Genomic DNA, 14,064 nt, shown 5'->3' with positions numbered 1-14,064 from the left:
ACAGCTAGGTAATTATTAAGTGTCTGAGGCTGGATTTGAACTCAGGTCCTCCTGACTCCAGGGCCGGTGCTCTATCCACTGGGCCACCTAGCTGCCCCTCTTGCCTTACATTTTAACAAAAGCTCTGTTCTTCATTGATCTGTCCCCAAAACAATTGCCAAATAAATACTATGTAAGAAATACTGTCTTAGGCATAGAAAGAAATATCTCATTTTCCCAGTTATCCAAGCTCAAAATAAAGCTATCTTTGAGGTAAGGAATCTTTCATCCAGAGGGGAACCAGTCAACTCAAACTGTTGTGGTGAATTCCAGTTGTTAAGTTTTTAATATATTTACACCTCGAAAAGTGACAAACAATGCAACAGGTCTTGATTTATTATTTTGTTGATTGTCTAGACTTAAGAAAATGAAGTGGAAAATGTTAATAATTTAGACTAAATTTAAAAGTATATATATATATATATATATATATATATATATATATATATATATATATTTGGGTGGAGGGATCAAATATTGTTGTTAAATATTTACTGGCATCCAGCGCATTCTAGTGTGTGTGTGTGTGTGTGTTTATTTGTCTAGGGAATCTCCTCAACAATTTCTCTATAACCAGTTTTAAAAAGTCACCTGAGATTCTGAGTTTAAAAGACTTACCTATAGCCACATGGTTAGTGTGTGACAGATATAGAATTTAATCCCTCCTCTTCCTAACTCTAAGGTTTGCTTTATTCCTTGTGGCATGCTGCTCACATAGTGTTATTATTATTAATTTTATTTTAACAAACTTGTGATTTCATTGTTATAAGGAGCTTTAGGTAAAGAACTCCTTCTACCAGTGCAAAAGAATCACCTGCTCTGCAACTTTCAGTGTAGCCTAACCCAACTTTATAGATATAAAGTATCTACTATGTGCTAGAGCAACAAAAACAAACAAACAAAAATAGCAAGAGTCCTCTGTCCTTAGAGGCTATCAAGGGCAGCTCCAGGCCTGGAATCAGGAAGATTTCTTGAGTTCAAATGTGGCCTCACTATATGACCCTGGGCAGGTCACTTAACCCTGCTTGCCTCAGTTGTCTCATCTGAAAAATGAGCTGGAGAAGGAAATACCAAACCACTCCAGTATCTTTGCTAAGAAAACCTCAAATGGATTCTTGAAGAGCTGGTCAAGGAAAAAAAAAATATGACTGAACCTTTTTCCTTCCCCCCCAAGGGATTTTACATTCTTTTGGGGAGGGTTGAGGGGTATATAACATGGGGATAAAGATTATGAATAGATGAGAGATAGCACTTACTAAGAAAAACTAGATAATTAATTATTCCTTGAGGGTAGAGACCTCTACCTCATAGACCTTTTTGCATTTCTAGTATCCAGCATAATGTCTTGCTTCTAGTAAGCACTACATAAATGTTCATCAATTTTTAATAGTACTCATAGTGATGATCACATTCAGAAAATGTTGGATTAGATTTAAAGTAAATATGCCAAGAAATCCTAATTAAAGGGTTCCAATTCCCTTTTTTGCTGTTAGGAAATGGAAAAACTGAATGAAAATTCAAATAACCTTGAACTGAATCTGTAAGTAAAAAGTTTCATTTTGGAAACAGCCTGAAAATACATAAATACTTTTAATTCTATTTTGCTAGTACACTAAACACTAACTATAACTGCTTGCAAAACCTCAAATATTTCTACAAATATGATACAGACATTCTGGCTCTACCTGGCTATTTTTGGGAAATAATGAAAAAAAACCCACTTATTTGTTAGATGAGTGTTTGAAAGCAAATCTCTTCCACATGGAAGTCTGTTTGATTTAGTCTGAGAAAAACTATTTTTAAAAGGTTAGAACCAAATGAATGCCTGTCTAGGGGAATATCATTATGAGATTAGTTTCCAAATAGGATTTCTCTCCTTTCAATAGTTTGTAAAATCCAGGAAGAGATCTGCCTTCCCTTTTCTCCTTTAGAAAACAGAAAGCCTAAATTTTTCATACTGTGAATAATAGAAATTATTTTTTCTCTTTTTGGTTTCACATATTAAGAGGAAGTTACTTTAAGCTTTTGAGATAGGGCCTCAGATTAGAATAATGAGAATTAAATGACATTGATAAATTATTCTATTTTAGATTGAGTTTTAAAGAGAGATTGTAAAAGCTCTCAATGTTGTTTGGCATAGTAAAATTTCTTCCTGTTCTAAGAACTTATCAAGGAACCTCTGAATTGGTGAATTCTAATGAAACTTCTTGACTACTTGCTCAGAGACTTTCACAGGAAACTCTTGATGGGTTCACCATCGGGTGTGGGGAATTGAGTCAACAATATGTGGTCAAGTGTCAGAGGGTTCAGACTCTTATTGAAGAAACATCCTCCCTGAACTGAGTCTATAAGAGTTGTGGAAATGATTATGCTCTCCTTTGCAATTCAAGAAAATTTTCCCTCCCTTAGATTTTCAGTAAGAGAATAGAGGATTTTCTCCTTGTTTTTGTAGATCAAAGAGGGGAGAGAAGATTGATTTAGCAATCACCTGTCTTCTCTGATCCCAACCCCCCCATCATCAGTTATTAATTATCTTTACCTCAACCCCCTAGCCAATGGGATCCAATCAGCAGTTCCCTGGGCTATCTTTGCATGTCCCTCAGTAAAGAACCAAAGTCTACCTTCATGGGAGTTTCTCTAGTCTGGTAATTAAAGAGTTCCCTCAGATCATGTCTGATTTATTTTTTATCTTAATTTTGATGCCTGTTGACCAAAGGTAGTAGGAAAGATGAGATGATTTCTCAAGCCTCCTCATAGTTCTAAAGTTTTACAAAATTTGCTCTGAAAATCTAGCATTTTGGTATAAATTATATAGAGGTGGTGATAGGGACTGCAGTTTCATTTGTGTAGCAAACTCCAACTCCCTCTACCAATTCACACTGACATGTTCTCTCCAACAGTCTTAGTGACTCGCCTAGTGCACTGGGATGTTAACTGACTTGTTCAGAGTCATGAAACCATTCTGTGTGTTAGGAGCAGTATTTGAAACTATTCTTCTTGGCTTTGGATCTGGCTCTCATACAATAATAATGATCTGGGGGGGGGGAAGAGTTACCTCCATCTACCTGTAACCAATGCTTTCAGCCTCTTCTACCCTGACCACTCTCAAACTACTTTCTTCCTCATCAACAAATTGTTGGTGGAAGGTAAAAGAAAAAAATAACTTGTACATTTATGATGAAGATGTATTTAGATGACTTGTGCTCCGCAGTTAGTTACTTGATATGATCATTCTTTCAGATATATATGCAAAGCATACATTCATTATAAAAGTACTGTTTCTAAAGAGAATGACCTCATGTATTTTATGTGTACTTTATGTGTACTTTAACTACATCTCTGTAATCAAAGACTGTACACAAAAGGTGTAACTAGTCAATCAGTACATAGCTCTGGACCAAAGGCGATGCAAATGGAAGATCAAGGCTACTTTCACATAAGGGTAAAATTTTAGGATTAGTAGGACTATTAATTTAATCCCTTTTCTTACATAGAAAGCAACAAGTTCTGACCTGGCATGATTGTCTTCTTGCACTCTGAGCATTTGGAAGAGTACTCATTGGAGTAGCATTCAGTACAAAGGAGATGTTCATCTTTGGCAGCAAAAGGCTTGTCCACCAGAGAATTCTTGCATTGGAAGCAGTGAAAACAGCTCTCATGCCAGTGACGATCCTTATAGGACAGATCCTGCAGAATCCCAAACCACAAAGAAAATGGTGAATATTTAGCAGAATTAAGAATCAAGGAAATTTAAAGATATCTGGGCACAATTCCCAATTGGGGTATCAGTGAGACCTGCATAGTAAAACAATAAATATCCAATTTCAGGAGAAATATTGGGGTTTTTTTTTGGAAATTTGCCCTGCCTGACTACTGAAAATAGAGTAAAATTATTCCTTTTTAGTGTTCATTTAAAATAGCACCTTCAGGACAATGACCAAATCCATTCCAAGGTATCAATGATGAAGGATACTAGACACCCACCGACAGAGAAGTAATGGGTTTAAGATGCAGAATGAAACATCCATTTTTTGGGACATTCTCAATACAGAATTTATTTTTCTGCATTATGCTAATTTATTACATGGGCGTGCTTTATTTTTCATTTTTTAACATGGGAAAAGAAGAGAAAATAAATGGTTGCTAATTGAAAAAAAATTAAAATTTAAAAATAAAATAGCATCTCAGTTGGATTTTTATGATGCTTAGAAAAACAAGCAATATTTCACTTAGGAGCCTCATTTTTTAGCAACCATAATGTATCAGTCTTCATGATGGATAACACCCCCGATGCAGACTGACAATTAAGAATACATTTTTCATATTTGGGAGGATCATTAAAACTCTTTGGGACAAAAAATGAAGGTAATTTACTAAAATTGTATGGCAATGTCTTGAAGGAGCTAATGCATAATCCAAAAATTAGATCCAATTGTGTTGTATCTTCCTTATGATTGATATTTTTTACATTATTTTTCCCTTTGGGTTTTTATTCACAACCGACTAGAAACCTATTTATTACTGAAGAAGAGAGACAGAATTATGAACTAGTAGCAACTTCTCTCCATGATGAATTCTGCTTCCTAGGCAGTGGGACTGTGAAATGAAGGCTGCCTGTCAAAAATATCCTTCTCAAGGTATTTCTGTAACTTAAAATTGTTAACAGGAAGCCTGTTGAGAAATAGACATATGCTAGAAGTTGTATGCCAAAACAATCTACTTACCCTACCTCTCTCAGAAGGAGAAAAGGTGAAGTTATGTGAAAAGGAGGATTGTCTCTGGATTAAGAGAACCAGGATTTAAATCCAGCCTCTGACACTACATAACTTCCCTCAGCCTCAGTTTCCTCAAATCCTCCTAAAATGATTTAGCTGGCCCCTGAAGTCTTTTCTAGTTCTAAATGTATGAATTGCTGGGTTTGAGGCAGGGTAACGAAGGAAATACTAATATGTAGAGTGTTGAATTGTACTGAATTGAAGACCAGAATATGAATTTGAATGAGGCTATGGATCACAAATCAGATCAGAACTACCTTACTGAGATGAAAACTAAACCAAATCCATAAATTAATTAATTTTTTCTTATCTATATACCAAACCAGAGGCTTATTTACAGAGTTTTGACCATCAAGTTAATATATTTTTTCAGTTCTAAAAGATCATGAAAACTACCTAGGTAGGCATGAAAATGTGAGGATCAGCATTGATCCTAAGTGCATTTATCAAAGAAATAACAGATTTTTGATTGAGGTAAACCACACTAAAGTCAATTGGTTTGCTTTTCACTTACAATTTGGTTTAGTTCAAGCAATCTGAAAAATGTTTACACTTCTCAAATAAATGATGTATTTAATTGTTATTGCAGTGTGAGGTCCTGGATAAAGATGTGACATCAGGAAGTGTGAACCAAATCTGTATTACTGTGGGAAAGACATTTTATTTCTCAGTGAGGTCAGGTAACTTACTCAGACTCTAAATTAAAGAACAGGTACAATCCACATGGATAGGAGAAATTTCAAGGAGAATCAGAAATTATCTATCTCCTTTCTTGATCCTTATGAAATGTGGCACCCTGGGCTTGGAGTCAAAAAGATCTGAGTTCAACTCTTATTTTTGATATTTGCTAGCTATGCAACCCTTAACAAATTACTTAAACTTTCCATGCCTCCAGGCAATTCTAATATTATAAATGATAGATGACTATCAGGCTGCATTGTTTCCCATAAGATATGAAGTTAAGTTAATAAAATCATAGATCTGTACTAAAAAAAATCAACATATCAATTACATTACTCAACAATTTTATGTAATATCTGAAATGATAAGCCTAATTCCAGTCTTAATTTTCACATTTTTCTTCTTCCCACTTTGGTTGGAAACCTCTTTTACCCAACAGTTGGAAGAAATTTGATAAAATGACATAAATATGTGCCAAAGAATTTTTGTAGGCATTTGTTTTCATGATGTCTCTGAATCTTTGCAAAAGCTATTCTTCCTGCCTGAAATGCTTCTCCTTCCTCACTTTCACCTCTTGGGACCCCTAAATCCCTTCAAGACTCAGCCCTAGAATGATCCCTTTCAAGAGATGTCATTGGTCCTCATCAAGAATGAAGGATGAACAACAGCCTTTTTTGATTATCTCCATAGATGTTGATGCCCCACTTCCAAATCACTTTGTTCTTATTTTGTATATATTCTTTATCTTTTTTATCTTTAAACATACTGTAACATTTCTAGTAGGATTTAAACTCCTTAAGGCAGGGACTGTTTCGAATTTCTATTTGACACCCCAGCACCTTGGACAATTCCTGGTACATTTAAAGCACTTAAATGTTTATTGCTAGATGAGTCTTCTTGTGCAGTTCATTTATCCCCTGCAGGCCTTGGGTTCTTTTGAGATTGATAAAAGTATCAAGTATCATGATAACTAGAAAGAAAACATGGTGAATGAAGCACCTGATCCTTGTACATCTTACCACAAGCAAAACAGAAGGAGAAAAACCATTCTGGGCAAGCAATTCGGAGCATCATGATAAATTGTAGTATTTTGCCAAATGGAGATGAATACAAACTCCTTCAATAGTCACAATTTACAGTTGTTGACCATAACATATCAAGAGATATCTATTTACTCAGAAGAGCTTTCTGACAGGTTGGGTCCAGCCCTCATCTAAACCATGAGTTTAGAAAGATCCTTATAGGTATTTTCTTTTATAGGCACATTATCAGCATGTTCATATTTCCCTTTTCTTTTTTTCAGAATGATTCCAGGTAATAAACTCTGTTTTGTACCATTCCAAAGTTCTGAAACAACCGAAATCTCAAACCTTTCAGCATTGTATTTTACAACAATTCATTCAAATCATTCCCCTCCCAACAAAGGAAGTTGAAAAAAAATCATCTCAAGGGAGCAATTTTTAAAAATCTTTTAATAGAAAAATGCAAGTTAGATCCAATTGGAAGGAGTTGTTTTTTGTTTGTTTAAAACTCTGACATTGGTATTCTAGAAAATGGAATGACAGGATATCTTTATTATTATCTTTCATGATATGAAAAGCAAACACATATTTCTTGTTATTTTTTTCCTTTTTTTTTCTCTTTGTCTCAACTACAATCCTTCCCACCTCCCCATCTCCCAACTTTGCTATTTGATTTTCTGGGTGAGATTAGTATGTGGCTTTTCCCCCCTGTTACCTAGTGTTTAATTATTCATTTTTATGTAGATTTTTTTAGACAGCAATCAAAATCTGATTCAGATTCATGGTGTGAGGGGGAAAACAAAAACTAAATGATAGCTTTCTGTGTATTCTATAGCTGACTATGTATTCTATAGGTATAGACTTCTGAATATGAATGAATTTTTGGAAAGCCCATTTGGTCTTTCCTTGGTCTCTGCTTTTTCCATTTCCTTCTCTTGAGCCATTAAAAAAAAGATGATAACAGATGAGAGACACAGTAGACACACACATATACAATTTTGGCCTTCTTTCTGGCCTCTGATAGCACATGTTCTATCAGCTTTAAATATCAGGCAAATTAACTGAGTTCATCTCTCTGCTCTTCAATACTCTTGCTGTACTTTTAATGTATCTGTATGTCACACTCATTATTTATTCAAGTTGAACATGCTAAGTTCTTTCCCCTCATCCTAGTATTACTTTTTAATTGGTGAATGCCAATTGTGAAATACTACCCTTTGAGGTTAGTCATGCAGAACGGACCCAAGCAACCAATATTTCTGAGGCAGTATGACTATGGGTGAAGTCCATGACCATATATGTTTTAGTTATAAGAAAAACATGGTAAATAGAGGTTTTACTTTAGGATTCTAATATTAGGGAATATGCTTTTCTCCATTTTCCCAGAGATTATCAGAAGCCTCTCTCCCCTTCAGACTCCTCAGGGTCCTAGGAATGTTTTTTTTTTTTTTCAGACTGTTCTCTGTGCTTCTGACCCTACCCCATTTCACCACTGGACTATCCTCTGAGCTGCCTTCTTATTCTACTCAACTCTTTTCTGCCTCAAGGGAAGAGGATGTTAATTATAGCTCTGCTGCTTGTATTGCTAATTTAATTTCCCCCAACTGACAGTTCATCTGGTATTCTTACCTCATAACTTTTCCTTATTCTTTCATTTCATCACATAAATATTAATAGAAAGGAGAACCTGGTTGTACAGTAGATAGAGCTTTGGCCTGGAACCAGAAAGACTGTGGTTCAAATCCAGCCTCAGATACTAACTAGCTATGTGACCCTGGGCAAGTTGCTTAATTCTGTGTGCCCCAGTCTCCTCATCTATAAACTGAGCTAGAGAAGGAAATGGTAAACCACTCTAGTATCTTTGCCAAGAAAGCCTCAAATGGGGCCATGAAGAGTCAAACACAACTGAAATGACTGAATAATAGCAGCAACAAAGGGGGAACCACTTGATAGTGATGCCTCAGAAGTTATTAGCTATATGATCCTGGGAAAGTTATATAACCTCCAAGTGCCTCAATTTTCTTCTCTATAAAATGGGGATGGTAATAATAGCCCCTACCTCTCAGGGTTGCCGTGAGAATATTGTTAAAGTATTTTGCAGATTTTAAAGTGTTATTTAAATTCCAGCTATTATTACTATTAGTGGAAAGAACACAGGATTAGGAGGCAGAGACCCAGGGCTCAATTTCCTCATTCTGCAAAATGTGGATTGTGAGGAGAGGTGTTAAATTGGATGTTAACTAAAGTCCCTTTTAGCTTTAAGTATATAATTGCTATCATTAAAACTAAACTGCTGTGTTTCATTTTTCTTTCCTGGCTTTTTTGATCATTTGAGAAGTCTAACAAAACAGCTTCAAAGAATGGATTGAGGTTTAGGCCATTTAGTTCATCTCTTTCATTTGACAGATGAAAGAAACTAAAGCCCTAAGAAATTTAGTGACTTTCCCAAAGTCACACAGGTAGTAATAGCATCTGCAAAGGCATTCCCACTCAGGTTCCCTGGTTCCAAATCCAGAGCTGCCTTGTACTACCATACCTCCTCTGATCAGAAAACAGGATTTGAGAGTTTGGTTAAAAAAGACGAAGTAAAAATTCTCTTTAGTCAGTCAACTGTTTCTCCTGTGTTCATCTTGTCACCTGATAAAGTATTGCCATCGCCATGGTGGAAAAACAACAAAATGCGTTCCACATTCAGTGACTCATCCCCTAGCATGAGATGAGAAGCCCAGGAGCAGGGGGGAAAGGGGAAGAAATGTTAATGATTTGCATCTTTTGATGCTGGTTTGTTTATACTTGTTAGTTACTCAGATCAGAGGGTAAACCTCATGCAGAGACCTGGAATACAAGTTATAGTAGGGGGAAAAAAGAAAAATAAATAGAAGTTCAAGGGATTTTGCCTTTTTAGGCTGAACTTCAAAAATTTTTGAGAAAAATCCTCCAAGCAAAACATCATAAAAACTGAAAACCATAAGGACTTCATCATGGTATCCTGTCTTGCTTATTTTGTCCCCAGCAACCACTAAAGGAACAGTTTAGGGTAAATGTTTATATACATGGAGAAGAAGAATTTAATAGGTCTGTCTTCTTGAGTGCACAAAGAAAAATCACTTTATGGTTCTTACATTTCTATAGACTTTTAGTATCTACTAAGTGTTTGTATATACATTATTACATTGGATCTCAACAACCTTGTGGAATAAATGGATAGGTGGGTGGTGCAAAGTGGATAGAGTGAAGGGCCTGGAGTCAGGAAGACCTGAGTTCAAATACCATTTACTAGCTATCTGAACCTGGGCAAGTCATTTAAACTATTTGCTCCAATTCCCTCATCTATAAAATGAACTGGAGAAGGAAATGGAAAATCACTTCAGTACCTTTGCCAAGAAAACCCCAAATGGCATCACAAAGAGTTAGACATGATAGCTAAATAATGACAATATACTAATCTCTTTTAAATACATTATTACATTGGATCTCCATGATAACCTGGTGGAGTAAATAAGATAGGAATCACCATCCCTATTGTACAAATGAGAACAATAAGACTCAGAGTTTCAATGACTTGCTCAAAGCCACTCAGAGTTGGTAACTTAAATGGCTAAGATTTGATTCCAGACATCTGATTCAAGATGCTGATTTAATTTCCAGGAAAAATTTTCAAACATATGAATGAAATGGATAGGGAACATCTAAGAAAGAAAGCATTGAACATCAAGAGCTAATAAATAGGGTATCATTAAGAATGAATCAAAGCTTCTCTGAGGTACCACCTCACACCTCTCAGACTGGCCAATATGACCAGAAAGGATAATGATAATTTTTGGAAAGGTTGTGGGAAATATGGGTCACTATTACACTGTTGGTGGAGCTGTGAACTCATCCAAACTTTCTGGAGAGAAATTTGGAAGTACGCCCAAATTGCAATAAAAAAGCATACCCTTTGATCCAGCAATACCACTACTGGGTCTATACCCTGAAGAAATGATGAAAAAGGGTAAAAACATCACTCTTACAAAAATATTCGTAGCAGCCCTGTTTGTGGTGGCAAAGAACTGGAAATCAAGTAAATGTCCTTCAATTGGGGAATGGCTTAGCAAACTGTGGTATATGTATGTCATGGAATACTATTGTTCTATTAAAAACCAGGAGGGATGAGAATTCAGGGAAGCCTGGAGGGATTTGCATGAACTGATGCTGAGTGATATGAGCAGAACCAGAAAAACACTGTACACCCTATCAGCAACATGGGGGTGATGTTCAACCTTGATGGACTTGTTCGTTCCATCAGTGCAACAACCAGGAACAATTTTGGGCTGTCTGCAAAGGAAAGTGCCATCTGTATCCAGATAAAGAGCCATAGAGTTTGAACAAATTTCAAGGACTATTCCCTTTAACTTAGAAAAAAAAACAGATATCTTATTGTCTGATTTTGTTATCTCTTATACTTTTTGTTTCTTCCTTAAGGATATGATTTCTCTCTCATCACACTCAATTTGGATCAATGTATAACATGGAAACGAAATAAAGACTGACAGATTGCTTTCTGTGGGGGGGGGGGTGGAATGGGGGAGGGAAGTAAGATTGGGAGAAAAATTGGGGAGGGAAGTAAGATTGGGAGAAAAATTGTAAAACTCAAATAAAATCTTTAAAAATAATAAAAAAAGAATGAATCATATTAAACTATTCATTTCTTTTGTTCACAAGTTATTCAATCAGAAAATTCTATAGTTATTCCTCACTTAGACTTCAGAAAGGCATTTAGCAAAGACTTCCCATTTTTTTCTGAGACTAATACAGAATAAATAACTTTAAAATGATTTGGCCAGATCCAAAGACTTGTTATTAATGGTATGGTGTAACTTGAAAGGAAGTCTCTAATGGAAGTCCCAAAGATCTGAGGTAGCCCTATGTTGTTTAAAATTTTTTATCAATGGCAATATCATTTATCAATATAATTATCAAATTTATAAATGACACAACTCTAGATAGCTCAAACTTTGGAGCATGTGGTCGGGATCCAAAAAGAACTCTACAAACCTTAATGCCAGGTCATTTAGAGTAAATAAGGTGAATTTTATCAGGGCTAAATGTAGTCATCTACAGTGGAACCACTGAATTTGGACTCTAATCCTATAGTTCCTGAAATGCTGTTCAAAGAAGTAGAACTGGTGCTAAAAAAAAGACAGATGAGAAAAACTCTCAAGATCAAAGGTGACAGGCATTATGTTTTGAAAGAGACACTAAAAAAAGAAAATATCAAATACTAGAAAACATCATAGAGGTAATTACTATGCCTTCAAAAATGATATCAGGAAACTACTAACCCATATGACTAATTTCTCATCTCTTCAAAATTTATGTGAGAATAATCTACACTTGTATCAACTAAAGGCATCCAATGACAACATCAGGAGAACAGACAGGCTTTCAGAAACAATATCTTACAACAAATATATCCTTAAATACACAATTGCCTGAAAGGTAAGCACAATACACGATCATGCAGTCTTCTGTTTTTGTTGATCATTTTTTAAAAGTACTTGATGGTGAGAACAAAATGCTGCCTTCTCCCTCTTCCAACAAGGTGTCTCCCACGCACGTGCTAAAGTCATACAAGACTCCTTTAAAAGCTATAACAGCAGGGATAACTTTTTATTAATTATTAAAATCAAATAAGGCATGAAACAAAATGAATCAATTGAAAAAGAGATGGGCTAGTCTGGGAATGAAGTTGAATTACAATCAAAGGACTGTCTTTTTTTTTTTTTTGCAAGGCAATGGGGTTAAGTGGCTTGCCCAAGGCCACACAGCTAGGTAATTATTAAGTGTCTGAGGCCGGATTTGAACTCAGGTACTCCTGACTCCAGGGCCAGTGTTCTATATACTGCACCACCTAGCCGCCCCCTAAAGGACTGTCTTTACCATAATTTTGAATTAGCCTTCATACTCATTCCTACTCTGATTTCATCTTCAAACTCAAACATGTCTGTTATTGACCTTTCGTTCAGATTCATAATATTAGTGTATTCTAGTTTTAAAGATCTAAGATGTACATTAGGATAGATCAAGATAGATCATCTAGTGGAGGATTTATAACAGGTCACAGAGAACTGCTGTTCAGGAAGAGAAGGTATTGCTAGGTTTGATTTACTTCTTTTAATAGAGTCCCCACATTGCCAAGGTCACAGATCCAGCAGAATATTAAAAGTTAAAGCTTATATTTGTTTTCAAATTAATTTCAAAATATAAAATGAAGGTGTGGTAGCTGGATATAAATTCATCTTTAAAAGTCTTTGCGGTTTTGTGGTTAGTGCCCTATAAGCCCAAGAAATCAGTAATTCAAGATGGCAACCCAAAAACATTAATGGAATCTTAACTTCTATTAAAGAGAATTATAGGGGCACTCTATGATCCAACCAAACAATCCTTCTCTCTGTTCTTAACACACAACACTCCTTCTACTGTCATGTCTTAGCACTGGGTCCCAGGACCTTTTCACTCCTTCTCACTTCTGCCTTATAAAATACTTTTTTTTTCCTTCAAGAGAAAGCTCAAACTTCACCTTTTACATCAAGCTTTTCTCCATCCATTTCCCCATCCCATTTCCCATTTTCCAAAGCTTGTTGGCTCCATAAGTAACCTTTTATCTATTTGATATTTTTATATTGTTCCATCCTTTCCTCCCCAACAGAATCTAAAGTAATTTAATTGAAATAATTAGATCAATATTTCATTCAATGTTGCCCCAGAGACTGGCACAATTTCTGATACATAGTAGGTGCTTAAATGCTTGCTTGTTGATAATTAACTCAATAAGGTTGTAGGTTATGAAATAAATTCATTAAAATATGAGACATTTGGGATGGCTAGGTGGCACAGTAAATAGAGCACCGGCCTTGGAGTCAGGAGTACCTGAGTTCAAATCTAGCCTCAGACACTTGATAATTACCTAGATGTGTGGCCTTGGGGAAGCCACTTAACCCCATTGCCTTGAAAAATCTAAAAAAAATATATGAGACATTCCATTAAAAACTATAAATTGCAAAAATGATAGGGAGTTGCCCTATTGAGAAATACACAAAGTTATAAAAACGAGAGGAATAAAGGAAGGTTTAAATAGCGAGATACTCACTACTCTTGTTTGAGGTGTACTAGTTTAATAAAATGACCCATCTCAATTTATAAATTTAGTAATATGTCAGTCAAAATACTAATAGGTTGCTTTTTTTTAGAATAGACAAACTAGCAAAATAATTTGGAAAAACAAACAATCTAGAATCTAAAGAGAATATGAATATACTTATAATGGCATTATTGTTGTTCACTTGAGTCTGATTGGGGATTATCTTGGCAAAAATACTGGAGTGGTTTGTCATTTCCTTCTCCAGTTAATTTTACAAATGAGGAACTGAGGCAAACAGTGTTGAGTGACTTGCCTAATGTCACACAGCTATTAAGGAATTTAGGCTGAATTTGAAAACATGAAGATGAGTCTTTCTGATTCCAAGCCCAGGGCCCCACCATATATACCATAGTATTACCAAACT

At 35.5% G+C, this 14,064-nt stretch overlaps 1 protein-coding gene across 4 annotated transcripts in view; it reads right to left on the bottom strand.

Annotated features, from left to right (window-relative positions):
* Positions 1 to 14,064, bottom strand: part of FHL2 (four and a half LIM domains 2) — a 97,869-nt gene that overhangs the window by 15,810 nt on the left and 67,995 nt on the right. For all 4 annotated transcript variants that reach the window (XM_074192187.1, XM_074192186.1, XM_074192189.1 and 1 more), the window contains one exon: positions 3,552 to 3,726. In XM_074192187.1, coding sequence (XP_074048288.1) covers positions 3,552 to 3,726 — 175 coding nt within the window. The remainder of the gene's footprint in view (positions 1 to 3,551; positions 3,727 to 14,064) is intronic.

The sequence above is a fragment of the Macrotis lagotis genome, chromosome 6, assembly GCF_037893015.1.
Source record: "Macrotis lagotis isolate mMagLag1 chromosome 6, bilby.v1.9.chrom.fasta, whole genome shotgun sequence".
In the NCBI taxonomy this organism is placed as follows: Eukaryota; Metazoa; Chordata; class Mammalia; order Peramelemorphia; family Peramelidae; genus Macrotis; species Macrotis lagotis.
The sequence above is the reverse complement of the archived record's forward strand: the minus strand, read 5'-3'. Positions and strand labels throughout refer to the sequence as shown.